The sequence below is a fragment of the Neodiprion pinetum genome, chromosome 4, assembly GCF_021155775.2.
Source record: "Neodiprion pinetum isolate iyNeoPine1 chromosome 4, iyNeoPine1.2, whole genome shotgun sequence".
In the NCBI taxonomy this organism is placed as follows: domain Eukaryota; kingdom Metazoa; phylum Arthropoda; class Insecta; order Hymenoptera; family Diprionidae; genus Neodiprion; species Neodiprion pinetum.
Genome location: NC_060235.2, coordinates 16,826,199 through 16,848,469, shown reverse-complemented (window position 1 = coordinate 16,848,469; position 22,271 = coordinate 16,826,199). Strand labels below are relative to the sequence as shown.

The 22,271-nt window shown below is 39.7% G+C and overlaps 6 protein-coding genes and 1 non-coding gene across 12 annotated transcripts; 5 read left to right on the top strand and 2 right to left on the bottom strand.

Moving 5' to 3' along the window:
* Positions 1–397: 397 nt before the first annotated feature.
* On the bottom strand, positions 398–6,243 carry LOC124215828 (hippocampus abundant transcript 1 protein). Of its 6 annotated transcripts, XM_046619630.2 has the most exons (9): positions 4,438–5,050; positions 3,589–4,090; positions 3,000–3,401; positions 2,268–2,489; positions 1,897–2,180; positions 1,444–1,741; positions 1,206–1,338; positions 711–873; positions 398–593 (listed from the first exon to the last, which is right to left on the bottom strand). In XM_046619630.2, the coding sequence occupies exons 2-8, from the start codon at positions 3,715–3,717 to the stop codon at positions 719–721; spliced, it is 1,623 nt and encodes a 540-aa protein (XP_046475586.1). In that variant the 5' UTR covers positions 3,718–4,090; positions 4,438–5,050; the 3' UTR covers positions 398–593; positions 711–718. The 6 variants fall into 6 exon arrangements, with proteins under 6 accessions (XP_046475586.1, XP_046475587.1, XP_046475590.1 ...); XM_046619631.2 differs by lacking the exons at positions 3,589–4,090; positions 4,438–5,050 and adding an exon at positions 5,949–6,243; XM_046619634.2 differs by lacking the exons at positions 3,589–4,090; positions 4,438–5,050 and adding an exon at positions 5,949–6,241 and having other exon boundaries at positions 1,456–1,741.
* LOC124215829 (tether containing UBX domain for GLUT4) lies at positions 6,183–9,630 on the top strand. The gene is made up of 7 exons (XM_046619637.2): positions 6,183–6,678; positions 6,755–6,810; positions 6,914–7,163; positions 7,242–7,661; positions 7,749–8,106; positions 8,193–8,358; positions 8,434–9,630. Exons 1-7 carry the CDS (start codon positions 6,592–6,594, stop codon positions 8,630–8,632), a joined length of 1,536 nt encoding a protein of 511 aa, XP_046475593.1. The 5' UTR covers positions 6,183–6,591; the 3' UTR covers positions 8,633–9,630.
* Positions 9,631–9,774: 144 nt separating this feature from the next.
* Positions 9,775–9,847, top strand: TRNAR-UCG (transfer RNA arginine (anticodon UCG)). The gene has a single exon. It is a non-coding gene; the product is annotated as a tRNA-Arg (tRNA).
* A 558-nt stretch (positions 9,848–10,405) lies between these two features.
* On the top strand, positions 10,406–15,066 carry akirin. Its single transcript, XM_046623990.1, has 5 exons — positions 10,406–10,826; positions 11,716–11,909; positions 12,005–12,167; positions 12,272–12,328; positions 12,455–15,066. The coding sequence occupies exons 1-4, from the start codon at positions 10,658–10,660 to the stop codon at positions 12,280–12,282; spliced, it is 537 nt and encodes a 178-aa protein (XP_046479946.1). The 5' UTR covers positions 10,406–10,657; the 3' UTR covers positions 12,283–12,328; positions 12,455–15,066.
* Positions 15,067–15,490: 424 nt separating this feature from the next.
* Arr2 (arrestin 2) lies at positions 15,491–18,242 on the top strand. The gene is made up of 7 exons (XM_046623985.2): positions 15,491–15,648; positions 15,720–15,841; positions 15,915–16,214; positions 16,289–16,516; positions 16,594–16,782; positions 16,840–17,008; positions 17,081–18,242. The coding sequence occupies exons 1-7, from the start codon at positions 15,582–15,584 to the stop codon at positions 17,224–17,226; spliced, it is 1,221 nt and encodes a 406-aa protein (XP_046479941.1). The 5' UTR covers positions 15,491–15,581; the 3' UTR covers positions 17,227–18,242.
* TfIIEalpha (transcription factor IIEalpha) lies at positions 17,493–20,940 on the bottom strand. Its single transcript, XM_046623984.2, has 8 exons — positions 20,732–20,940; positions 20,064–20,197; positions 19,810–19,976; positions 19,612–19,740; positions 19,303–19,529; positions 19,014–19,221; positions 18,697–18,925; positions 17,493–18,620 (listed from the first exon to the last, which is right to left on the bottom strand). Exons 1-8 carry the CDS (start codon positions 20,761–20,763, stop codon positions 18,445–18,447), a joined length of 1,302 nt encoding a protein of 433 aa, XP_046479940.1. The 5' UTR covers positions 20,764–20,940; the 3' UTR covers positions 17,493–18,444.
* LOC124217864 (rab-like protein 3) lies at positions 20,315–22,202 on the top strand. The gene is made up of 5 exons (XM_046623988.2): positions 20,315–20,699; positions 21,035–21,244; positions 21,328–21,476; positions 21,662–21,775; positions 21,886–22,202. The coding sequence occupies exons 1-5, from the start codon at positions 20,654–20,656 to the stop codon at positions 22,063–22,065; spliced, it is 699 nt and encodes a 232-aa protein (XP_046479944.1). The 5' UTR covers positions 20,315–20,653; the 3' UTR covers positions 22,066–22,202.
* Positions 22,203–22,271: the final 69 nt, after the last annotated feature.

Sequence of the window (22,271 nt, the reverse complement as noted above, 5' to 3'; positions counted from 1 at the left end):
TATAGCTTATTCATGCAACAATAAACAGGCTTCTTCAAACGTATCGCATCAGTAAAAATAATCGATAAGAATTCTACTTACATATAAGAAAACTGAAATATTTAAATCGGCCCTTTGTAGGATAGAAATTATACCTTTACACTTATTTAGCATGTTATTATCTCGTAGATGTTGGCAAAATAGCGATTAAAAAAAAAGTGAAAAAAAAAAAATAGAACGTATCCTATAATAATACGTTTTAATTGGCTTCCAGCATTCGACGTCTCACCGCGCTCTCTCGATTTATAGCCAATCTCACAACCAAATGTATTCTAGATGTAAAAAAAAGTAATTAAATCTATTTTTCCCACCGCAGTGGTCCGGTGGGGGGGTATCACCACGAATCAACAATGGTACATATCGATATTATGATGTGTTATAAACACACCCCGTATATTCTTTCATCTTCGTCATTTGCAGCACATCACTCCCAAGATATGAGATTGGTTATAGAGCGGCTGAGTTTGAACTGTCAACCAGTGGTGACAATGGTCCAACTTTTCCCCTTGAGCCAGCCACTCTCTCTGTCTCGTAATGAACATCCAATGAAAGGCCTGAAATATACGTACATGTATTTTTAGAATAAAAATAGAATATTGTGAGTTAAAATAAGTAAATCAATAAATAAACGAAGCGGTCTTTTGTAATATTGTATGCAAATGAAAACGTACGTCAGAGTTTAGTAAGACACTGAACACCTGGATGAAACGTTCCGTTTCGAGCATAACTGCGTTGGACATCGCAGGGATTGAGAGGAATTCAGGAGCATTTTTAGCGATTCATCATCACGATAAATGCTTGTCGGGTAAAGCGGTATGTTAACTTTGCTGTAATCTAAGGAGGTTGGGAGTGCGAAAACGTCACAATCGATCAAAACGCGAAGTAATGAATAGGTAATTCTCAAATGAAACAGTTACCATAATGTGCATAGAACTACAATCGAGTGCTTCAAGACTGGGTGGAATAACCGTAACCATAGTCACAACACAACAAGATCAGTGACAAAAATAGAGACGCGCATACACCCGCACGCACACACACACACACACATGCCGTGCAAATCCAATTTAGACCGAAAGCATCCATCGGTCGTTGTATTTTTCTTTTTGGTTTTGTTTTTTGTAATCCTCAAACTTATAACGTACATTTTTGATATGCGTATTTACCGGAGGGCCTCCGGGATCCAGAAGGATGCGCCGATCCGAGCATAGTCGATCCTGAATCAGGTATAAACGCGGCGACGAGGAGCGCGCAGATTACCAAGAAGGCTCCAAAGACAAAAGGCGGTCCTGGTATGAACTGAAAAACGAACGATGAATAAGCACATTAGAGATTGATTGAAGATGCGCACGAAGCACATGGAAGTCTGGAACCAAGATAAATTTTCGTTAAACTTGCACTCGCCTGTGGAATTACCTCGAAATGCGTATTTGACGATGTTCCATTCGCATCACCTGGTGACGGCGGTTTCGGGGTGTTTCTGGGTGAACTCGAGGAGTCGTCGTTGAGGTCAACGTGAAAGAGGTAGAATATTACACCGAACATTGCGGGTCCGAGGCCGTTACAGAGACCTCGCATACCGGTAACCATTCCCTGGACGAGACCTTGCTTATCAGCATCTGAGTGCATCGAAACAAAGGCTGATATTGCGGGATACGTGATGCTCGAAACTGAAGCGAGACCTCCGGCGGCCCACATCATCCTGAAATTAATGATCATTTTCAATAATTAACAGTAATGTAGTAAAACTGAAACAATTGTTTTTAGAAACAAGTGTTTTATCTGTGAGAGCCAACTCGCAATAATATCTCAGAGATGATAATGGAAGTGGTAAAAGCATGGAAAGGGATATATTACCAGGTCTGCGAGCCAAATCCGTACCACATCAGCTGTAGCATCTCAAAGAGAAGACCGAGCATAATTGTGTGCTTGCTTCCGAGGGTCTTCATCAGAGGCCCAAGTATTATTTGTGCACAGACACTTAATATTCCAACTACCGCTATAAATACTGCCACCATTGTGGCAGAAAAACCCATTACTAATTTAAGGTAGACAAATATACAGCTATACTGGCCTGCTTCAGGCAAATAACTCAGGAATACGGTGACACATAGCATCAAAATTGTATGATCCTTGCCCACCTAGAAAAAAAATGCACCGGTTATCAATCTGATAATTCTGAAGGCAGAGTACGGCTAAATGCGAATAAAAATATTGAATTTGCCAACCTTTCCCAAGGCTGCGAAGGGATCTGCTTGTTCCCAAGAAATAGGGGCTGGAGGACGAGCTTTTTCAGGCAAGCTTTCCGGCACAGCAACCAATATAAAGAAAACATCTAGGATAGCAATGGCCGTTGCCAAAGCAACGGGGAAATTTTGTTCGTAAACTTCCATCAGGTACGAACCGAGCGCAGGACTAATTACCATACTAGCTGCGAATGTGGCAGACACCTGAAAAACAGAAAAATTAATCAGTACGAAATATTGAATGCTGAGCAGTATACGTGAATCAAACAAAATCAAAATATTCTGCCCCTTTTTGGTTTTAAGCATCAAACTTTTTTATTTGTGCCAACAGCACACGACATGGATCAGATTACGAGAAGATTGGAAGTAACATGACGAGTGATGTTGTCTGAAGTTGCAGTAGATTACAGAAAAACATATGGTTCAAGCTATATTTTGATCAGTGTTAGATATTGGACATTCATGCCTTTCTTTATCTAATCAAAATGAACGCAATCTAATCCTTATATGGCCAATGTGTCACCAGCCTAGAATACAGAAAACGTGTTGAGACACAAGTGGACTTATAGGGATATTAATGCTGCTGACTAAGCAAATTCCAATCTAAGATTAGCCAATAATGACTGTTGGAAAAAAGACTCAGCAAGTTACATGTGGAATTTTATCGCCAGATTTGTTAATTTTCGATGTGCAGATATGCGCGAAAATACTTACCAAACCGTAAGCCAGAGAACGTTCGCTCTCCTCGGTGACGTCAGCGACGTAAGCAAAGACAACCGAGAATGTGCAGGCAAATACTCCGCTGATTGAAATCATGGCGAAAAACCACCATGTATTTATGCTCATGAGTGGTATAGGCGCACAGGTAAAAGCTACAGTGATAAGCAGGAAGAATTTCCTTCCCCAAACGTCGGAGAGCGCGCCGATCAGTGGAGCTGAGAGGAACGAGAGAATCCCTTTGATGCCCATTATCAGACCGTTCATCAGAAAGGTATGATCGGGAAATGTCTTGTTGAGAACGGCAATAATGGGCATTGTCAGCAGTCCCCAGGCAAAGAACTCCAGGAATATGACGACAAGGGCATGATAAACGCTGGCTTCGCCGATTCCCGAACTCTGAAACAATGGAAATGTAAAGAAAAGTTAGAAAATTAGAAGATATTTATCGGCAGGATGCTAGCGATGTCAAATTCTTACACAGCTGTGACGAAAAACTGAACAGTCGAATCAAATATTTGCACAACTGCCTTCTCAGTGGGCGGCGCTGCTCGTTAAGCTATACAAATTTATACTACCAGCTGACCTTGAGATGTCTGTAGCAACGCTGAACGGGCGATAATAAGGGTGGAGGCTTAGTCAGCGCTGGCTCCTGGCCATCGTGAGCTTCGGAGCACGAAGGGCCCTCCGAGCCCCCGTCTGCACCAGGGGGCATCGCCCCTGCTCGCCCCTAAGTTCTCAATAGACGCATCTGCTCATCGACGTGATTTTTTTTTGATTCGAACCAGTGTTCTATAATATCTCAAAAATGACACCTAAACCGTGCAAGTTTTTCAGAGCAGTAAATACCTCGTTGCGTGCCGTTTATTGGCCAGGAAAGACGTTACTGTTGGAGGTATCCAGTTTTTCTGTATGCTCTGAATTAATTTTATTCGCATTTTCATTGATATATAAACTTGATCATAATGTTCGTTTTGTTGAAAGATATTTGATTATATATATCACCGTATTTGACGGACGGATTTATAAGTGTGCCCTGTATTTACTAAGCTAACTAAACTTATTCGCACCAGTGTTCCTCTTAGGATCTATTGAAAATTAAATTCAAACAACTTGATAGATTTATTAGAGTTACGAGTTGTGAACTTTTTCTTTTTCACTGTAAGAATTGCGTGCAAAAACTAATCGAATGTCAAAGACTGTTGAAAGTAGTCTATTGAGGTTTGTTTGGCCGCTGGGTATTATATTCTACATTACATCAGTGACGCAAATAAAATTCTTTCCAAAAGTTAGAATAATTGTATTACGACAGATGTACTTCTTCCTTGGCTGGAAAATAAAAAGTCGCGTTTTTTCTATTCCTATGCAAAATTACTTGTGGATGTGGAAAAGCGATGCACCGAGTAAATATATAAGGGGAAAAATATTTTTATACCAACGTAACGAGGAGGGAATCTATCAATCAACGTAACTCATCACACACGTTTCATCACACAGTTGGTGAGAGTCAGATATTGCTAAAAATACACACGCAGCATCGGCTGAAGGCCTGTAAATTTTCGTTTGATTGAAACGCGCTGGTCCATCGACTGTGTCTCCGAAAATTGGTGAGCGTCAACTGGGGAGGCGCGATGTCGCGGTAAAACTCGGTAAATTTTTGTCGAGGACCGTGAGAAACACGCTCGAAAATGCGACGACAATGCCGATGATATGCGGTGAAACGCGAATACACGGGGTTACGGAATCCTCGAATCATGAGGCCGTGGCGTAACTTTTTCGGCGAACGGAACAAATTCTGACGAGCGCATTTTAAACTGACGTCTGTCAGCTGTGGGCCAACGTCAGTCAACGAGTTGTCAATAAATCTCGCCCGGTAAACATTCGCCGCGTGAGTTGGACATTGCGTCTTAATAACGGCGATTTTCCTTCTTTCCTTTCTTCGTTCGAGAAGAGGGCGAAGTATCGAAGAATTTTTTTACGCAAGAGCACCACTACTGCGGTAGCATTCCCAACCCCCCTCCCGCCGCGAAGCTGGTGCCCAACTACCCTGCTGCGGCCCCGCCATCATCGGGATTTTTCGTACGCGCATGATTTCTTCTCCTCAGCCGCTACTTGAGGGCACAGATATATCAGGCTGAAGTTAGTAACGTTAACCTAAGGAAACCTCAGGCTAAAATGTCATCGTTATTGGGTAATTCAAGAATGACTTTCAAGGAGATGACTACAAAATAAAAATATTATGTTTATAATGGTTTATTACATTTCGGACATTTCTGAAGAGGCGAAGTAGCGATTTTCACAAGCATGTATCGTTACAGTAACAATACCAACTTCATCCTCATACAGATACCGCAAACGGGTTATGGGCATAGCCTGTTTGCGGTAATGTAAATACGAAGATCATCTCGGCTGATCGACCAATGCCTCGGGACGATTCCAGGGTCGCCCGTGTGTGCAGGACGTCAACGCGATGGTGATTCCAGAAAGAGTGGGGAAACCGCGGCTGGGTGTTGGATGAGAATTAAAACCCCTCGGCCACAAGTCATCGGCAAGGTTATGATGATAACACGTATGTAATATCGTCGCTATCCTTGACGCGAATAACCGCATTGCAACAGGTAAAACAGCGAGTTGAGGTGAGTAATGCGGACAGGTTGCTGGTTGTTGGTTGGCAGGAAAATAGGGACGCGAGATAAAGACTGGGACTAATTAGACTTGGAAAAGCTTGTCGCCGTACAAGATAAGGGAATATTTGTACACGGATCTATCGTTGGACGCGCGTCGCAACTTGACGAGCAAGTACGAGAACGATGCTTCAGCGTCGAGACGTCGCTGTGACGAATGATTTTCCGAGGATGATGAATCTCTTGGTTTTTTCTTTCCGTCTGTCACCCAGCTTGCCGATACCTCTCAACATTAAAGGAAAAAACCAATTGAAATACGTACCGTGATCACACCATCCTTCATGATGGATTTTCGACTCCTGATTATCATCCCGACGACCTTCTTCGACACCTTAGCGGGCATACTAACGCACTGCACGCACCAGCTCTTTCGCTTTTTCAATTTCATTAAAAATTCAACGTTTATTCACCACATTTTTTCAATCATTTATCGTCGAGTACATAGGCCCGACCTATTATTCAATGCACTCTCATGGCGATATCAGTTCAATTGAACTTCTAACTTCAGACCATGCACCTACGGCGCCGCACATTTGATTAAATACCCGTCATACAGATACACCTAGCGGGATTATCCTCAATCCGCTGGCGCAACTCACATCTTCGTCCATAGATTATTCAGTCTCAAGAGATGGGAAGTCGTAAAAAGTGAAAACTCAATCAAATCTCCAATGAGAACTAGCTTCGGTTAATTAGCCAATTTTCACGTTGTCATCCCTATTATGTTTCTAAACGTTTGTACGGCGCAAGTTTCACCGTTCAAATAACCCAAATCGGCTTCGTCGTTACCGATAGTGGCGCTATGTAAAGAAAACTAGCGAGCGTTATGACGTCATGCAAGACCGCGCGCAAATGCTGAGGAATGATTAAGCAAGACCGTCAGCTGTTTTCGAAGAAAAACAAGAATGGCGGCAAGCAAAAGTGTCATTGTGCTCGCGCCGAATGGTCGCCGACAAACCGTGAAAGTAACGCCAAACACGACAATATTGCAGGTATGATTCATTTCTTAAAATTTGTTAAATCAACGTGATCACTGATATACAACTGATCCGATCAATTATTCTGTAGATACTGGAACAAGTGTGTCAAAAACATGGCTACGAGACCGAGGAATATGATATCAAGTGAGTCTCACCAGGATAACTATGCTCCTTTCCATGCCTGCTTATGCGCCGATCCCTGAATATTTTGCCGCCAAATTATATCTGAGTCTTCGTCAACCCTCAGGCATTACAATCGCGTTCTCGACGCCAATGCCATCTTCCGATTTACCGGTTTACCGAACAACGCTCAACTGGAGATGGTACCTTGCACCAAAAAGAGACTTGACTCAAATGTGACGGTCGGCATTCAAACTGAAAGCGGAGAGCGAGTGACAGGTGAATTTCAGCCCAGTAATTCCTTGGCTCAAGTTCTGAATCAGCTGTGTCCGGAGCAAATGCTACCAACTGCAGCTCTTATCTACATGCATCGCGAGGTTACATTGTTACGCTAGTTTTTCAAGCCTGTGTAGCCTGTCATTGATCAACGCTCGATTAATAATTAAAAATCTCAGGTCTGCGGGTTGGACCTACTGGAACAAACGACGCTCAGAATGCTGGGACTGAACTGCGGCAGAGCTATGCTTAGATTAATTCATCGCGATCCTGAGCAACCCAGAACTCAGGCTCATGTGTCGGCTCCTTTGGCTGCAAGGCCATCTCAAGAAAGCATTGACTTGGCACTTCGTATGGCTGAAACTAATCGACAGACAGCGGCATTGCGGAGAGGCGCACAGAAAAATATAGATCCCATATCAGCCCTGAAAACAGGAAAGACTGCACAGCATCATACACAAGCTTCAGTTTCAGAAAAGATCCCAAAACTTGATTGCGATCTGAAGGTTGAAGAAAAAACGGATGTAACTGAAACTGAAAACACAGGAATACCGATGGATACATCTGAGAGTAGTATAGAAGAAACAAAAGTTGAATTCGTAAGATTCCAATTTTTCTTTTCTCTCCGCTTATTTTTCATTTCATTATATTCGCAGCGCAAGAAATTAATTATTGATAATTTTTAGCTGGGAGAGAGAAATGCCCTAGTGTTTAATCAGGCTGGAGCAGAAGCCTTGCCACGTAATGAATTACCCGACAACTTTTTTGACCTTACTGTCGAGGATGCTCGGCACTTACTGAAAGATGCTATCCGCCTTAGAGCAGAGCTGGATGAGGCTCCACTTCTAACTTCGGCTCAGAGACAATTGGATGAGGACAAAAGGATTTTGCATCATTTACATAAATATCGTAAAACCGTGATTAGAATTCAGTTCCCAGATCAATTGGTACTTCAGGGCTTGTTCGGCCCGCTTGAAACAGTTCAGGCAGTTAAAGAATTTGTAAAAATTTACCTGGCCAATCCTGACGCCGAGTTCATGCTTTGTAAGTATTTCTGCATACCTATATTTCTCTTTTTGATGCACTTCTTATGCAACTGCAAATCGTATTACATAGTTTTAACGAAACAGATACAACACCTCCACGCACTGTACTGGATCCCGGTGCACGGTTGGTCGACGCCAATCTAGTGCCCTCAGCTATACTTCACTACTCTGGCCAGTCTAGTTTGAAATCTGAACTAAACAACAAACTTACCGATCCCAGAGCTGCTGGTATTCAAGCAGTAAAATCTAGGTGAGCAGAAAGAATGGCTAGTTGTTTCGCCACAAATACTTGAATAAATAATAATGATGATAATTTAATCGTTAGAATGGCAATGGCGCGGAGAGGTGTGGACAGTTTTCAGAATGAGGATATGCCTGACATCAGTATGGCACAAGAAAAGAGACTGGAAAGGGTAGTAGAAACACCAAAGCAATCAGAACCCACACCTGGACCGAGTCATAGAAACCTTGCACCTGCAACCAAAGCTAATGTACCGAAATGGTTTAAGCAGCCGTTTAAATAATCATTGAACCTTTTCTGAGATATCCTGGTATGGAATACCTCATTGAAGCAGTATGACTGAATAATGAGTTGTCAGTTACGTGTTTACTATTGTTATTTATTATTAAAATACAGCAAGAGGAAAAGCTGTTATCCCGATTTTTCATGTTAAGACCCTGTAGTAGTCCTGCTTTTACCGTCCGAGCAAACTCATACCTTTTCTTCGTATATTAAATAAACAGAAGGGGTTCAAGTCTCGACGGTGCATCATTCTTTCGTAGCGGAATTCAGGAATGTTACTCGTATTCCAAAAATCATCAAAAACGTGATTTTTTTAAACATTTTACTATTTCAACATTTCTCGCATCTCAGGGGCCAAAAAGTGCATGGTTGAGATACTTTCCGCAATTCCGGCAAGAATGAGAAATAAAATGAGACATCGCAAGACTGCTTTCATGCAATATTAAGGCCGCTCAACGAAAACTAGGATTTACGGTAATTTTGTAGATAAAAGACGCTCTCACGCTGTGCTGGGGCGACCATACCAACCAAGGAACTTCGCGCCCAGCTGAGCGCTAGAGCATTTTTTATTTACGAAATTATTTGTATCCCTAGTTTTCGTATAGCGACTTCAATATTGCATGAAAACAGTCTCATGATGGCTTATTTTAGTCCTCATCCTTTCTAGAATTGCGGAAGGTATCTCAACTGTGCACTTATTGGCCCTTGAAATGCAGGAACTGTTTAAATAGTAACGTGTTTCAAAAAACCACTCATCTATTTAAGGCTTTTCAAGATATGAGTAACATTTTTGAATTCCGCCATGAAAGAGCGATGCATCGTCGAAACTTCAAGCCTTCCCGTTCATTTGTTGATTTAATATTGGAGAAAAAGGGATGAGTTTGCTTGGTCGGTAGGGGTAGGCTGTCACAGGACCTTAAATTAAAGATTGAAATGATTTTTTGTAACAATACAGTTCCTCACAGGCCTTTGTAAAACAATAAATGATCTTCAAATTTATCACATGCAAATCATTTTATATTTTAAATATGTCGTACGGAAACTTATATTGATTTTGTTCCTGTAGGGCTGAATTTGTACAAGGTTGTTAAAGAAATTTTTATAATGAAGATATGTACAATTCTACGGCCTAGACTATCAACAGACCGTATGGCCTAATGGATAAGGCGTCGGACTTCGGATCCGAAGATTGCAGGTTCGAGTCCTGTTACGGTCGAAGCAAGTTTTTTAGTTCTTCAAACAGTGTATTTACACAAGTAAATCGCGCAGCACATTCGAAAAATTCAGATTATCGTTTCAAAATCGATCCTGCAAATCCTAAAAGATTCGAAGAAGTTTGTTTTGCAAATCGATGAAAATTCAAATTATCCTTGAGCGGATGTCAATTTATCGCGCATTTTTTCAGCGTTCTATTTTCATTTTTAACTCTGCCCAGTTTCGAAATCTATTCTTTGCATTTGCAAGCATCATTCTCTGCAGTCAGTTGGTCGAGATACGATTTTTTGCCATTCCGTGCATCTTTAACGCGTGCGTGCAATTTGCGTCAGTCACGTGCGACAGCTGACAGCTGCATCTGCATACCACGTGACTATTGCCGGCGCTGCCGTAGGCTGAATATCGAATGAACCGTTTCGATCGGCCACCCCTGCCCTTCCTTATCGATGCAGCTGCGTCGTGACGCACGATGCAACGGCTCGACCAATGAGAAAACGCGGAGAGATGACCAATGGCAGACTAGGCTAGGTAAACGTTGTGGAAAATGTTCAAGTCGCTGCGGCTGACGAAGTGACGACGGAGGAGGCCATATTGTTTTACTGCAGTGTTTGTTTTGGTGCTGCGGTGGCCAGTCTTAAAATCCAGTTAAATCAGCCTGGAAACTTGTCGAAAGTCTTCGACGATACCGCTAAACGAAAAGGGAATACTGTGCAATTTGTAGTACCGATATATTTTCGGGAAATAAAACGCCTTTTGCGGTTCCTCGGCGATTTTTTGGTGTCAGTCGCGTACGAGACTGTGAAGAGTAAAAATGGCCTGCGCCACCCTGAAGCGATCACTCGAGTTCGACCCCGTTCACAGCCACGTAAGGCCTTCGAAGAGGCGAAGATGCGTCCCGATGTGCATGTCGCCAAACACACCGCCGGCGAGGAATCAGAACCCATCAGCTTTCGGCGAAGTTACACAAAAATTGACGCCTGGTAATTATATTCGGCCATTTTTTTTTTATCACGGGGTGTTAAAGGGGGAAGCTAGCTGCAAACGTAGATGTATAGCGATTTAAAACCCGTATATACTATGGCCGGAGGCGTGAAGTGGGGTGAGGGGAGCGCAAATCATATGGAGATACCGACGTAACGGTCGCTGCTGATTTTCACTATTTTTACAAACAGCTTTCAAACTGGTTTTCCTCCACTCATCGCGCAATTTGAAATATACGTTAGAATGACCGTTTTTCTTCACAAAGTTTTTTCTCATTCGACAATTCCCCTCATCACCTCGGTGTTCAAACGCGCTTCTATGTCACTAAAAAAAAATTCCCCATTGTGTGAGTTTTGCATACCCAGGCATTATTTCATTCAATAATGTCGAAGTTCGAAACGGGAGAAAAAGGACCAAGCCGAATCGTATGTTTGTAATCTTCATTTACGTATTCATCAGACATAATATTAGCATTTTCATGCTCAGTCTGATGCGTTACCACGAATCTATTGAAAATACCCATCAAAATTCGACCACCGTAAAGGCAGACTATTGCAACTTTACTATTTGCATAACTGTGAAAATTTTGAATGAATGCATGGAGTTTGTTACTCAACTTGAACATTTACATGAGAACTAAGCCTTCTTACTAACCTCTTTCAGCCATTACCAATAACTTGGAAATGATGTTGCAAAGACCTAATATTGTTTCGGTTTTCTTATTTATTATTTTCAAGTAATTTCACAATCCGTTATTTGAACATCATCAATCAAAACAATGCCTGGTTGCAATTGTGATTGCGATCCGTCAGGCTTGGTTATTCAGTCTAAGAAACTGAGGTCAGGTATCTGAATTGTTTACACCAATGCCGTAAAATGTTTTCATAGAAAAAATGGCTGCCAATATTAGAGAAGAGATCCGCAGGCTTCACCGGCGCAAGCAGCTGCATTTCAACCCGCAAAACAACAATGGTGGAGATTCTTCAGATACTGAAGGTCCCGCCAGTCCATCGACTAGTGGGCCTAGTGCTTACAGTCATAGCCCAAGCGGCAAAGAAAAACCACTGTTCACATTTAGACAGGTGGGTGTATTTTCAAAATAAAGAATGAATGGATATCGACATAATTGTGAGATCGTTTCTTTGCTACAAATAATGGTTAACCAACTTGTGTTTAGGTGGGATTGATCTGCGAGCGGATGCTGAAGGAACGGGAGACGCAGATCCGAGAAGAATATGACCAGATTCTCAACATGAAGCTCTCCGAGCAATATGACGCATTCGTTAAGTTCACCTATGATCAGATTCAGAAGAGATTTGAATCTGCGGCTGCACCGAGTTGTGAGTTATTGAATACTTGGAAACTTGTAAACTTGTAAACTCCTGATTTCAAGACTGGTGACTCACATGCATTGTGTTTTTTCTAATGTTTGATAAATTTGTAGATTTGTCCTAAAGGAGATTTGCCACTTCCACGGATGTGTTTCTTCAAAGAACGTTAGGTAAGTATCCTAGCATGTATATTCTGTAAAGTTGAATCGTGACTTTACATGATAATCGTCTAGGTAATGCGGCGAATGATTCAATTGTTATTGTCAAAAGATACTCTAGTGGTTTTCTCATTACAGATTTCTATGATATAAGTGAGAAAATAATTTTGCTTGGAGTTATGAGGGAAGAAATGCGCGGTGATGTTACCTCGCTGTGGAGACATGGGTTGATTAAATTTGAAAAGTAATTTCATTCGAAGTATAAAATAAACAGATGCAACAAAAAACATAATTAAATAATTTAACAAAAATATCAATAAATAAAAACATTTCAAAAAAGGTAATGAGGTGTGCGTATATATATATATGTGTGTGTGTACCCTGACATATATGTATATATATGCGTATATAGGAAAGTAAGTTATAGAAGTAGGCTCACTTGCGGAGAGCGACCAGACTAAAAAAAATCGACAACGTATACTACTAAATTAACCATATTTGTACCATCCGGTTTTCAAAGTACGCTGTTATCAGGGAATCAAATAGAAAATTTACAAAGCTAAAGTAGCACAAGTATAAAAGTATTTGTAAATAAATTGCATACATGTGATCTGGTATTGATACTACATACACCGTGGTGGTGTGAATTTCCTACTCTTCGAATTTCCTGAAACCAATTTTTGCAAATTAACTGTAAAGCCTCTCGATAAGGATCTGATTACATACGATCGATTATAACATCAATTTCTCCCAACTGACCCACAACAATTAGTAACGTACGGAATAAGATTGGTGGTGGTCACAGTTACTTTGAATATCGATCAATGATGTGAAATCTAAGGTGTAACGTGATTTATTGATTTCGTCAGTCCCGATGAAATTTCTCTTGCAACAATTGATTATGTTATAATCATTTTCTAATATTTTTATTTCTCTACTCTCGCAATTATAATAACAAGTAAAATCTGCATATTTGGATGGTGATATATAGGTATATACGTTTTTGTAATGCTATGTTATTAGGTCAATCTCAAAATTATAAAGAATGTATTTTTTAACGAATATATTCCCTTATTTCGGGGTATTGCATTCATACTTTTATTAGAGCTTTTAATTTGTCATCTTGACCTTTCCCTCTTTAAACAAAAGTTTTCTGCTGGTAGATAAATTTTTCATCCTTGCTTTATTTTTTCTCTTTGATTTTTCCTTCTTATTGAAATGTAGCATTTATAAGTGTATTCTTGAATTATACGCGTTGGAAGAAGTAGAAAATTTATAAAAAGAACTGTGCACCATGCTAGGGCGAAAATTCAAAAAGAACTGATACTGTTTTCACATTATTGTCATTATTATTATTATTATTATTACTACTATTATTGTTGTTGTTATAATTTTTTCCCTGACAACAGCAACTTGCCATAGCATAATGAAATTAAATGCAGAATAATGAATATACATACTATTACCCATACATTTACTGTGCCTATTATTAGACATATTTATTACAATTACCCAACACTGCTATAATTATTACTTATTACTATTCATCGTAATTAAAAAAAAAAAGAAAAATAATATTGGAAAAAAAAATTATTTTTAGTTGATAATGATTCTACATATGCGATGTTCGTTTTTTTTCTTTTTTACGTATACATACTATTCATATATATAGGTATAAATTAGGCGCATAATTGTCTCAAGATGAATCCGATAATGATAGTTCGTCTTGGTTACCATATATATTTCTCTGCTATTCACGCCGTTCAACAATTGAACGAAAGATGAATTCTAAGTATCAAGGAAGAGACTTAGCAAAAGAGTATGAGGAGTTTATGAAAATAGTTATTTTTTTTTTGTTGAATGAAAATTTAAGGAGCCGTGCTTCGTTATTTGCCAAATTGAAATTCGTTAAGTTTTATTCGTTCGATCAACAGATACTTGAAACTAGTTGACTGGAGAACAAAAAGTAGTTAAATACAATTCGCCAATGATATTTGAATTTTGGGGCGTAGTGACGACCTTGTTATTCAATACCAGGCAAGAATGCCACATCTTCTGATCTTATTACTGTATTTAGTTCAAGTGATAGCATAGTAACTTTTGTTGAGCTAAGAAAAACTTGTGGAACGAGAAACACTGCGATCCTTTGAAAAACGACTCGTATTTATCGTAGTACAACAAGGGATTAAATACTTGTACAATTATCTTATTACTCCTGCAAGACTATGCTGAAAACCAGATAAACTGTCATAGCTATTGTAAAACCTTAGGTAATAAATGTAAATTAATGATTGTGTAAGTCTTGAAATCAACAAAAGTTATTGCGCGAACTGTACGTTATAATAATTTTAATATTAAGAAACGTAAATAAATAAAAAAATGGAAATTGTCCGTAGTATTTCGTCAAGCAGCATAAATGTATCCTGATGACAAGGAAGAATAAGTTACAATATTGTGAAGAGAAAAAAAATTATGAATGATGTATAAATATGGAAGGGAAAAACAAAACGAAAAAAAAAAAACAAAAAGAAATACAAATAAATTTAGTTAGTATATTGAATAATGAATAATACCTAATACTAATGATTAATAATGATTATATTAAGAAGCAACGATGAAGAAAACAGCTAAGGTAAATTCCTTGGGAGAAATCAGGGAAGATTTGATTTCAATGATTAAAAATACCTCCATATTAATATTATGTAAACACTTATTAATGAAATAAATATAAACCTTAAGACTGATCTTTATCTGACTATCTATAAATAATTCCACATCCACTTTTGCTATGCTTCTATTTGTATAAAAATTTTAGCCCGCTCTTGTAAAACGTTCCAACGCAAATAATCAATGTAGATCTAATTATCAATAGAAATTCGATATCGAATCGTTTCACCCCTCTAAACACGGCTTGAAATACTGAAGTATGATCTTAATGAAAGTAGCTCTAGTTCTTAGTTCACTGAAGAGTACTTTAACTATTCTAAGATACTGTTGTCGCAGACTCTGAAGAATGGAGAAAGAAATTGTCATAGAATGGGATGGAAGACGTCACAAAGCGAGCCAATTTCTTGAAATTCCTATATTCCGATCCTGTTAAGAGACTTATTCAATAGTATAATCGCATTAGTCTGGATATGGCTTCGTAGTAAGAAGCCCCATTAGATCTATAAGAGTAGATGTACGTCAGAAGGCCTCTGTCACTTCTGGGCGGGAAACAACGCTCGGTTACACAGATTCTTTACAGTCTGACACTATCGGTCAAATGTTTCCTCTCTTGTTCTTGGCCTATGTCGTGGCCATCAAGGTTTTCAAGAAGACTACTCCAAATGGTGAGTTTCAAGTACCATCCAAAATACTTCCAGCACTCCGTAGTGACACGCTCCTATCTTCTGACCAACAGGCAAAGTCACCGTATACCTCGGTAAGAGGGACTTCGTCGATCACCTAGAGTCAGTGGATCCAATCGACGGCATCGTCGTGGTTGAAAATGATTATCTACAAGGAAGAAAAGTGTATGGCCAGGTACGTGATGAATTTTTTCTAAACCACAATTCCACCCCGAAACCGAGACTCTTCAATCCTCCTTGAATCCAAGGTAATCACGACTTACCGCTATGGTCGCGAGGAGGATGAGGTAATGGGAGTGAAGTTCAGCAAGGAGTTGATCATCGCTCGTGACCAGATCATCCCCATCAAGAAAGAGAAGCAGGAGACGACTCCCATCCAAGATCGCCTGCTCAAGCGGCTTGGACCAAACGCCTATCCCTTCATCTTCCAGTTCCCGCAGAACGCTCCGAGCTCCGTAACACTTCAGCCCGGTGATGACGACAGCGGAAAGCCTCTTGGAGTCGAGTACACTGTCAAGATCTATGTCGGGGAAAACGAGGAAGACAAGGTACAGCGGTTTTTATACTTACGTTACGTTATTAAGATTAGTGTCGTTTTCATGCACATTACACTCTGCAATAGGGACACAAGAGGTCGTCGGTCGCTCTGGCTATCAAGAAGCTGCAATTTGCCCCGGCAATGCGAGGACGCCGCCTGCCGAGCTCCCTCGTCTCTAAGGGCTTCACCTTCTCCCAGGGAAAATTGAACCTCGAGGTAACGTTGGACAAGGAGATCTATTACCACGGGGAGAAAGTCTCTGCCAATGTCATTGTCACCAACAACTCTCGAAAGGCAGTCAAGAACATCAAGGTACATGGTGACAACCCTCAGCCTCTATTTGGCAGAGAGAATATCATCCTCACGATGTGTCTTTTACTCTCCGACAGCTCTATGTTGTCCAACATTGCGAGGTGACAATGGTGAACGCTCAGTTTTCACGGCATGTTGCAAGCTTGGAGACCCGCGAAGGCTGCCCCATCACACCTGGTGCTTCGTTCACCAAGCAGTTTTATCTCGTTCCATTGGCCAGTAGCAACAAGGATCGTCGCGGTATTGCTCTTGACGGACATCTGAAAGTGAGGGAATTCATGATGTTTCCTGTATCGGCATATCTAAGCTTTCATTTTTTTTAGGACGATGACGTGAATTTGGCCTCCTCCACTTTGGTTGCTGAGGGAAAATGCCCTGCAGAGGCAATGGGTATAGTCATTTCGTACTCCGTTCGCGTAAAGCTGAACTGCGGCACTTTGGGAGGTGAACTTGTCACAGATGTTCCGCTCAAGCTGATGCACCCTGCTCCTGGTTAGTTGAGTGGCTGAACATTTTTTTACCTGAGTACGCTTCATATCTTAATCGTCATTTCTTCTGCGACAGGTGCCCTAGAGAAGGAGAAAGCAGTTTTGAAGAAGAGCAAGAGCATCGATCGTGCACGCTATGAAAACTCTTGCTACGCCAATGACGACGACGACAACATTGTCTTTGAGGACTTTGCTCGCTTGCGTCTTAACGAGCCAGAATAAAACACCGAGGAGTATACGCTGCACATGCTATGAAAAGAATGTAAATTTATCTACTTTTGCAATGGATATGCATCGTAGACGACTTCGCACTATGAATATTCAATTGTTGAAATTAGTCGCACCAATTTTACGTTTGCAAGTGAGTCATAGAAGATCGTTAAGTCTTTATTTTAATCATGCGTCTATTCTCATTTTCGAGTTGACAGCTTGTAAGGGCAAAATATCAAATTGCCTGGCGTAACAGTGAAAGAATTTTGAAATGCAAGTATGAAAATGTAATCCTTTCAAAAGTATCAACAATCAGAAAATCTGATCAGATTTTGTTGATGTTACCACGAATATTCTGAAAGCCGATGACATTTTTGTATGATCTAATGTATAGGACGTGAAGAAAAATTATTGAGGGGGAAAAACGATGCGCGATGCCATTGCTTGTGTGATATTATGCGATGCTTGGGTTCTTTTCAAAGCAAGCAATGAAAAGTAAGTAGTTATAAACCGAATTGTAGAGTGATATATCAAGTCTCGTAAGTCAAGTTATAATGTACATAAAGTTACCTCAAATAACTTGTTTACGATAAAATTATTACCTATTGAATTATCGAAAAAACTGATAAAAAGAAAAAAAAACGAAAAATATGCAGAAAATCCTTGTTCTATCATCCCCAAATTTGGGTTCGATTGTGGTGGTCGAGCAAAAATTTTGAAATAGACGAGCAAAAAAAAAGATATCCCCAAGTAAGTTTTACTTATTATCCAGTGATAACATAAGAAGTTGGTAGGGAAAGAAAAACATTTAATATAGTATAAATAATGACATTTCCCGTTCTTACCAGAAGTGACATGTATTATTATTGATTAATTATTTTAGTTCTTTTATTGTTAATAATTCAGTGTTATTTATTATCACGTATTCAATATATTTTCTTGATCAATGTATCGTTAATTCCACATGTTATTGGATTGATATTATTGTATATTAGGTTTCAAGTATGTTAATAAATTCTTAAATTTGACCAGTCTTTCATGGCAATTATAGCTCAGTATCACATGAGTCAGCTGTTAAAGGCAAATTACAAAACACGGAGCTGTGAACAATGGATTTTTATTATATTCATACTTATACAAAATATTCTCATACTCCACGTATATGTGTGTAAATTCACAGTCATCGTACAATTTAATTTAAAAATATAACTCTCGCAAGCTGTTTTCAGACTAATCGTACATGTGCGAATAATATTCTTGATACGTTTGAATGTAAGCTTCTTTCTCTGCCGGCGTCATATCGGCAATCAAAGTGTCATTGATATCTGTAATTGAAACTGTTTTTCCTCCCACACTAACCGTGGGCACCAAGTCGTCGTCCTCTGAATCCATCGTCTCTACATCACCTGAATCGTTCAAAGAAATAAGTCTCAAATAAGCATCTTAAAAAGCTGAGAAATACAATCATCTTGCAGCAATTACCCATATCGATAGCCTGTATCTCCGTAACATCCTCATTATCGCTACTGTCGCTAGATTCTTGAGGTATTACAGTCTTAATGGCATTGGCAGCATTAGTCCCTCCTTTTTTCTCGTGCGCCAGTAGCACCGACATTATGTCTTCGCCCTGTTTATTCGTTGCGTTCGTTGCATTTGTCGCGTTCGTTGCAGCCTTATCAAGAATACTGTCTTGGCCTCCAACCACGTCCGTCTGAAATAACAAAAACAACTTTCTCAAATTCAGCTTTCTCAAATTCGTTGCCGAATTCACATTCTCTACAATATCATCATTTACACACCTGCGATCCATCTGTGTTTACCACAGTGCTTTCCATCATCCAAATCGGCCTCTCTTTTCTACGATTGGCAGTGTTATCATTGGCCGATTCATCGCCGATGGTAACATCCACTCTCGTATCTTCGACAGCAAATCCAGACGACCTCGTCGCCTCTCCTGACCATTGTTCACCCGGAGCACGAAGCCCAGTTTGCTTCCTCGTATCGATGCTGTAATGTCAGTCGAATATAAAGTTGACTTGTCATTTGCAGCTGTCCAACAAGAGTGAAAATTATATTTTTATTGCTAACCCTCGTATGGTATTGATGTCAACAGGTTCAGGCTCGAGAATTTCAGGTGCCAATTTTATACCCTCGACTTCTCGCAGCAGAATGTAGAGTGGCTCTAATTGTTCGTTAAATTTTGCCAGAAGTAGCCTGGAGTCTTTTTTCGGAAGAGCAGATTGATCTTCCTCAACGATGTTCCGACAATAAGTACATCGGAACTCGTCTGTTGTCATATCAAAGAGTTGATCTGCCTGTGAATAAATATTGTTTGCCATAAAAAAAATTGAAATTGTGATTGTGTCCATCAAGACGTTTGTCTATCGCTAGATTCACCTCAAGGTCCGTGAAAGTCTTAAGACAATTTGTGCACTTGAAGCTGGCTCTGCTGGTCGCGTCTCGTTCTTCCGTTTCCATTTTCTTACGCATGTGATCCAACTTATACTTGACAACGTTGACAAAAGTCTAAAGGATTAAGATTAAAATTCAAAATTTAGCAGGCATTTTGGAGGGAAAATCTGAGACAATTTTTACCTTGTAATTGATGAAATAGTAGTTCACTTTCTGCGCCTTTCCATCAGATCCAGTTTCCATCTTAAGTCTAACTTGAATGAATTTGTCATTCCTTAGCGTAGATATTCTAGCTCTCAACATTTTTCGCTCGAATTTTAGCAGCTCGCATATGTCGTCCTCCTTCATACCTGATAGAAGGATACAAACAAAACTACAGTTGAAACTTTTTAGTTGGCTGGGATGAGCGATGCCAAATTAAATAGATTTACACTTACAGGGATTTCTGACCAGCATGTCAACGATTAAGGCATCCTCTATGGTATAAAAACCGCGAACAACAAGCCGTGCTAGTTGTTTCAAACTGCTAGGCACTTCGGTGACAAATCTTTCCTCCCCACTCATTTCTCTGCTAATAATTCGAATACAATAATTCCCACCATTTACTCGGACTGTTGGTGAGAGGGATTTTTTTAGGGCGTTGATGTGGTCTTATGCATTTCTTAGGTGTAAAAACATTCAATTCGTTATCTACTTATTCGCCATCACAACGATATTATAACCTTCAACTATCGGAAAAACCCGGTTCTTCTTATTTCGACGGCCTATTTGTAACTCCAATTAACGAATATTGCCGCATTCTTAATCAACAGTTCCAGCGGTGGTACGATCACGGATAAATAACGCGTAATTGCATAGTTTTTCGGAAATTTAACACAGGGTGCATCGATGGCTAGAGTCGTTACTTGAGGTTATGATGCCGCGTTCGGCGAGGAGGTGGAGCTTGTCAAACAAAAACTGTACCTAGATTCCGCTCCGCCGGTTGCTGTCAGGAAATTCAAGTCAGAATTCGAATGTAACTGTACAAATGGCAGCGATCGATAAGGTCAAAATAATCGTTGTCGGAGATTCTGGTATAATTATCCTCTGCTAAATTATCACTTACCCATTAACGGCATTCTTCGTTCTTAGGATCATTCGCTAAAAGAATCTGTTCACAGATCGCGATCACCACGTATACGCAATTCACTTAATTTAATATTTTCTTCGTTTGCATCGCCGCTTTACCGTTCCTCCGGCAATAAATCGTAGATTTAATTTGGTTACGAATATATTTATTCATGGGGAAATCACGAGGTTTTTAAGGTTATTTACCCATCTATGCACTGTACATGCATATTTTGATCCACTTTTGTTGTTACTTATTATATAAACAGTCTGTAAGCAAGTCTTCCTTTTATTTTTACAGGTGTTGGAAAAACCTCACTGACTCATTTAATATGCCATCAACAACCGATAGGGAATCCGTCGTGGACAGTAGGATGTTCGGTTGAAGTAAAGCTGCATGAGTACAAAGAAGGCACTCCGAATCAAAGAAGATACTTTATAGAGTTGTGGGACATCGGCGGTAGTCAGAATCACCAAAATACTAGATCTGTGTTTTACAATCCGACAAATGGTATGCAAAGTACGGTGTAAGAATCTCAGAAATATACGTGATAAACTTGTGTTCTGATTATAATAGAATTTTCTCATTTTCAGGTATTATCTTGGTTCACGATCTGACTAATAGAAAGTCGCAGCAGAATCTCCAGAAGTGGCTTCAGGAAGTTCTAAACAAGGACGGTAACCATTCCAAGTCTAAATCTTTCGACGACTTTGATCCCGAACAGTTCGTCGGTTCAACACAAGTAACTATTTTTTAATTGGCTGCTTACCCGATGAAATGAGAATCTGTCAACTTTGAATGATGGCTTGAGAATTGCTTACAAACAAGTATAGTTTTACAAATTTCATTCATAGATTAGTAATGTTTTGACAATTATCAAAATTAAAATCACCTCACAAGAGTCAAAACCTGAAATTTTATTTCCAGATACCAATTTTGGTAATTGCAACAAAGTTTGATCTGGCCGCAGAAGTGAGATCAAGTGTTCATCGACGTTCATCTACAATTGCTGAGGAATGTGGAGCGGACGAAATATTCTTGGTAATAAAATTAAAAGGCAAACGGTCGATGCCAAATATTGTGTATGTTTGTTTCATTGGGTTGAAATTGATTTTATTTTTTAAATTAAAGATTTCTTTGATCATTGTCAGGATTGTCATCAAGTCAGATCCTTGGCTGCAGGCTCGAGTTCTTCGGTGAAGCTGAGCCGATTTTTCGACAAAGTTATCGAAAGACGGTATTACTCAGCGAGAGAAGGAATCAGCCCAGACAAGCGAAGACTACCAGTATACTCTTCGCAGTATAGTCCAAAATTTTATCACAATGACTGAACGAAGACCCTCCACATCATATCTATTGTAATATATTTCACTTTACTCTCCCTTGTACCCTATTTTACAGAACTACAAAAAAAAATATATATATATATTTCTGAATAAAGAATCAATACATTCAGTAGCTCACTTGAGACTCGAAGGCCGTTATCAATTCCGTATTGAGGGGTTTTAGTCTTGAAGCAAAAGAAACTGATTTTCGC

What these genes read in the sequence shown, in the direction of transcription:
- LOC124215829 (XM_046619637.2), top strand. Translation starts at nt 6,592, where the DNA reads ATGGCGGCAAGCAAAAGTGTCATTGTGCTCGCGCCGAATGGTCGCCGA. An exon ending in TTATCTACATGCATCGCGAG is followed by an intron (nt 7,164 to 7,241) that starts GTTACATTGTTA and finishes TAAAAATCTCAG; the next exon opens with GTCTGCGGGTTGGACCTACT. An exon ending in AAGAAACAAAAGTTGAATTC is followed by an intron (nt 7,662 to 7,748) that starts GTAAGATTCCAA and finishes GATAATTTTTAG; the next exon opens with CTGGGAGAGAGAAATGCCCT.
- akirin (XM_046623990.1), top strand. Translation starts at nt 10,658, where the DNA reads ATGGCCTGCGCCACCCTGAAGCGATCACTCGAGTTCGACCCCGTTCAC. An exon ending in TACACAAAAATTGACGCCTG is followed by an intron (nt 10,827 to 11,715) that starts GTAATTATATTC and finishes ATGTTTTCATAG; the next exon opens with AAAAAATGGCTGCCAATATT. An exon ending in CACTGTTCACATTTAGACAG is followed by an intron (nt 11,910 to 12,004) that starts GTGGGTGTATTT and finishes ACTTGTGTTTAG; the next exon opens with GTGGGATTGATCTGCGAGCG.
- LOC124215828 (XM_046619630.2), bottom strand. Translation starts at nt 3,717, where the DNA reads ATGCCCCCTGGTGCAGACGGGGGCTCGGAGGGCCCTTCGTGCTCCGAA. An exon ending in GTTCTCTGGCTTACGGTTTG is followed by an intron (nt 2,490 to 2,999) that starts GTAAGTATTTTC and finishes TCTGTTTTTCAG; the next exon opens with GTGTCTGCCACATTCGCAGC. An exon ending in GGATTTGGCTCGCAGACCTG is followed by an intron (nt 1,742 to 1,896) that starts GTAATATATCCC and finishes CATTAATTTCAG; the next exon opens with GATGATGTGGGCCGCCGGAG.
- TfIIEalpha (XM_046623984.2), bottom strand. Translation starts at nt 20,763, where the DNA reads ATGATCCTAAGAACGAAGAATGCCGTTAATGG. An exon ending in CATGCTGGTCAGAAATCCCT is followed by an intron (nt 19,977 to 20,063) that starts GTAAGTGTAAAT and finishes TCCTTCTATCAG; the next exon opens with GTATGAAGGAGGACGACATA. An exon ending in AGACTTTCACGGACCTTGAG is followed by an intron (nt 19,530 to 19,611) that starts GTGAATCTAGCG and finishes ATTTATTCACAG; the next exon opens with GCAGATCAACTCTTTGATAT.
- LOC124217864 (XM_046623988.2), top strand. Translation starts at nt 20,654, where the DNA reads ATGGCAGCGATCGATAAGGTCAAAATAATCGTTGTCGGAGATTCTG. An exon ending in AATCGTTGTCGGAGATTCTG is followed by an intron (nt 20,700 to 21,034) that starts GTATAATTATCC and finishes TTATTTTTACAG; the next exon opens with GTGTTGGAAAAACCTCACTG. An exon ending in AGTTCGTCGGTTCAACACAA is followed by an intron (nt 21,477 to 21,661) that starts GTAACTATTTTT and finishes TTTTATTTCCAG; the next exon opens with ATACCAATTTTGGTAATTGC.
- Arr2 (XM_046623985.2), top strand. Translation starts at nt 15,582, where the DNA reads ATGTTTCCTCTCTTGTTCTTGGCCTATGTCGTGGCCATCAAGGTTTTC. An exon ending in CAAGAAGACTACTCCAAATG is followed by an intron (nt 15,649 to 15,719) that starts GTGAGTTTCAAG and finishes TCTGACCAACAG; the next exon opens with GCAAAGTCACCGTATACCTC. An exon ending in GGGAAAACGAGGAAGACAAG is followed by an intron (nt 16,215 to 16,288) that starts GTACAGCGGTTT and finishes ACTCTGCAATAG; the next exon opens with GGACACAAGAGGTCGTCGGT.